Source organism: Limulus polyphemus, unplaced genomic scaffold (assembly GCF_000517525.1).
Source record: "Limulus polyphemus unplaced genomic scaffold, Limulus_polyphemus-2.1.2 Scaffold782, whole genome shotgun sequence".
Taxonomy (NCBI): Eukaryota; Metazoa; Arthropoda; class Merostomata; order Xiphosura; family Limulidae; genus Limulus; species Limulus polyphemus.
Window position 1 is genome coordinate 387,522 of NW_013666392.1, and position 3,661 is coordinate 391,182.

Below are 3,661 nucleotides of genomic sequence, written 5' to 3' on the forward strand. Positions count from 1 at the left end.
CCGTGAATTATATGAACCAAAGCTTGCAGTGTATTCAAGGATATTTCAGTTTTGTTGTGAATTAACTCATGTATTACACTAGGATTAGTTCTGCAGGAACTGATCTAAAAAACAACAAAAGATTCTTAGGTGTTAATTCTCACTGTGTCATAGAGCTTACATTCCAACACTTCTTGTGAGAAAGGTAATAACATTAATATTTACATGTTTCAGACACTAGGAACATTCAACAAAATTTCTACCTTCATAAAAGTTAGTGAAACATTATGCCAATTCTGGTGTTTGTGAGCAAAATGCATATGAAATTTTGATTAGAGAGAGAGAGAAAATGCGAGAGAAAGATAATACCTGTGAATAACGAAAGGAATCTAATATGAAGAAGATACAATGGCGAAAAAATTTATTACGTTACCCAATTTTTTCATACTTCAGAATCATCGTCTGTTTTGAGGCCCTAATGCATGTAGGTGCAAATGTGTTTCATTGATGATACAATACTATCTAATTATTACATAAGTAAACTTATAGGCTGTCTGAGTATTGCATCAGTAGATTTTTGGCTATAAATAAAGCTTCTTACTGAGAGTCAGTTTAGAAGACTATCTGCAACAACGTGTCTGTGATGCTACTATGGCCAAGGGTTGCGAGTTAAACCCTCGGAAAAAGTAGTCATTGTTTCTCTGAGCAAAGAGGGGCTTTCGATAAGGCAGGACGCTAGAAGAATTAAATTTAACCAACCTACTGTGAGCTGCTGGGTGTAGAAAAATAGGGACAGGCTGTGTGGAGCGGCAGAAGGGAAAGGGTAGGAAGGAAGCTTCCACAGCAGCTGACAATCGCGTTCTAAAACGCATGAGTCTACAGAATCGTCCGTCGATTCTCGTCCACAGATCTCATATAAAAATGGCAGAAAACTTTAGGGGTCACTGTATTGCGTTCCCTGCCGGTCTCGCCTGCGTTCATCCAGTGTCCCAGCAAACCAGACGAAAAAGAAAATCTCACCTCATCAACATGATGAGGAAGATGAAACTCAACTGGGCCAAAGAGCATGCTGACTGGACTGAAGCAATGTGGAGCAAGGTGGTCTTTTCAGAAAAATCAAAGTTCAAACTGCACGAGTTTGAAGAAGAGATTTATCCAGCGTTTTTGAATGCAACCGTGATGAATTCACGTGATGAGATCATATGGATATGCATCACTGGCCAGGGTGTGGGGTGCCTGCATTTTATGAAAGGTACTGCCATTGCCGACAATTTCATCGAACGCCTCAAGTGCTGGTTAAAGCCAACAATTCGGGATCATTTCGGGGAGTTGAGCTGACCAGTACACATTCCAGGATGACTCTGATCCATTGCTGCATGCCACAGGGCTAAACAGGTTGGGAATATATTCATGCACTCTATGCATTAGACGTAAAATAAATAGAACATTTAATTCTACTTATATTGAAAAGGCATCTTAGATTTCATTTTTTCATGTGATTGACTATTTTCGAAGGAGAGGATCAAAATACTAGGCTGACCAGGCAACAGTCTAGATCTCATCCCTATCGAAAACCTTTGGAAGGCAATGGGTAATAAAATGCAAGAAAAGAAGCCTAGAAACACTTTGGAACTGCAGGAAGCCCTAGTCCACGTGAGGCATCATGAACTCACCCCTGCCAACATTCAGTCCTTTGTGCACTCTAAGCCACAGCAATGTCAACAGTTATCAAGGACAGAGGGAGTGCAATCAAATATTAAAAAAAAGAACCAGACTTTTTGTGCCAATTACACTAGTAGCATTATCTTTAAATCTAGGTTTTCTTACTCAGAGAATATTTTCTTATAAGCATTCTTTGTCAATTATATTAGTGGCGTTATCTTTAAATCTAGGTTTTCTTACTCAGGGAACATTTTCTTATGATCATTTTTTGTCAATTACATTAGTAGCGTTATCTTTAAATCCAGGTTTTCTTACTCAAAAAACATTTTCTTGTTTACGAAGTATTTGTTGATCATCTGCTGTAATGCGTTTGTCATGGTTGATTTAATAGATATGCATATATGTATTTGGATGACTGAAATATGAATCAGCTTACAACACACACAATACTCACAACCGTTTTACACAAGTTCTGACATTTCCACTATGTACAATCTCGTAGAAATTTATAGGAACCAAGAAAAATGTGAAAAAAAAAAAATTGGTGATGCAGTTAAATTTTCTACTTATCATTGCTTTCAAAGTTGGAAATAATAGAACAGCTAATACCAAAACTTAATATTATACAAGTAATTTTTATTCTACAAGAGAAAGCTGTGTTAATTTATCTCATTCTCGCTAGGTATAACATTAACACGTAAAACTTCAAAGACAGGCTGAAGCATTGTTTCCAATTACTTCAGAACCAATACAGTACCACATTATTACTGAAGTTGTTAACCTTTCTTTGTGTACGTCTGATGAGATGAAGATATTAAGAAGAACACGAGTGTGAGGCACGAACAGTTTTTATTTTACTATACTTAAAGGAAGCACGCGTTTTATAGAAGAAAACATACTCATTACGCTGTTCCTAAGTTGCAAGATACAATTTGATTGATCACATCTAGCAATTTACGAAAGATTACAGTTACTGCACAGGCAAATAAAGACTGATCTCGTTAAACAGACGTATAAGGCTAATTCTCACCAGTATATCTTTATAACTGTGAAGACATTCTACCATAGAATGCTGAAAATTTGAGCTTTCCAGTATTACGTCTAATAACAACAAGAAAATAACAACAAAATATCTTAATAAATCAAACGTTGATTTACCCTTTTTCTTTCCAAAGTGAAATATTTTTCCATCATCCCGCATCCATGACGTCACTATGACATGGTCTTTAACAAAACTAGGTATCTGGCATTTGAAAACAGCTGTATTACCTTGAATAACAAACTCATCGTAGACCCGGACTTCATAGTTCATATTCAACACTAAAACAAAAACAAAAAATCTTCAGTTACTAAGCAAGGAAACTTGCATATTATTAGCTGTTCAAACAAAATATGAGCAAAACTTGGATCAACAGCGAAACTGAATAAAGCCGGTATTGGTATACTTCTTATGTAGAACGCTATATTATGAACATTAAATATATATATGGTAATTCTGAGAAAAATAACGTATATTTTGTTGGGCTGAGTGTGACTTAGTAGCTGGCACGCCCATCCCGTGAATCTTTGTTAGCCAGAGGGGGAGGAGGGAGGGGAACACGCCTTCGTACTTTATACTCGTAAGTAAATAATAAGAATGATGGTTTGTTTGCAATTAAGCACAAAGTCACACAATGGGCTATCTGTGCTCTACCCACTACGGGTATCGAAAACCGGTATCTAGTGTTGTAAGTCCACAGACATGCCGCTGTGCTACTGGGGGGGGGGGGGATAATGATAGTAAAATTCTACTATTCGGTTAGACAACAGTATATCAGGAGTTGGCGGTGAGTGCTATTGAGCAGTAGTCTTCTGTCTAACCCATTTATTCTAAATTAGGGACGGCTATGTGCATAAAGCCCTTGTGTAGCTTCACACAAAGATTATAAAGAAATAAACAAACAATACTCAGCGCGGTCATAAGTAAATAGACACCACCTTTTCAGAAAAAATGAAAAATTTCCGTCATATTCACGTGAAT

The 3,661-nt window shown here is 37.0% G+C and overlaps 1 protein-coding gene across 2 annotated transcripts in view; it reads right to left on the reverse strand.

The window, feature by feature from the left end:
• The window catches only part of LOC106460504 (Down syndrome cell adhesion molecule homolog), a 59,777-nt gene extending 56,820 nt beyond the window's left edge, over positions 1-2,957 (reverse strand). For both annotated transcript variants that reach the window (XM_022387255.1, XM_022387254.1), the window contains exon 1: positions 2,800-2,957. In XM_022387255.1, coding sequence (XP_022242963.1) covers positions 2,800-2,953 — 154 coding nt within the window. In that variant the 5' untranslated portion in view covers positions 2,954-2,957. The remainder of the gene's footprint in view (positions 1-2,799) is intronic.
• Between the last annotated feature and the right edge of the window lie 704 nt (positions 2,958-3,661).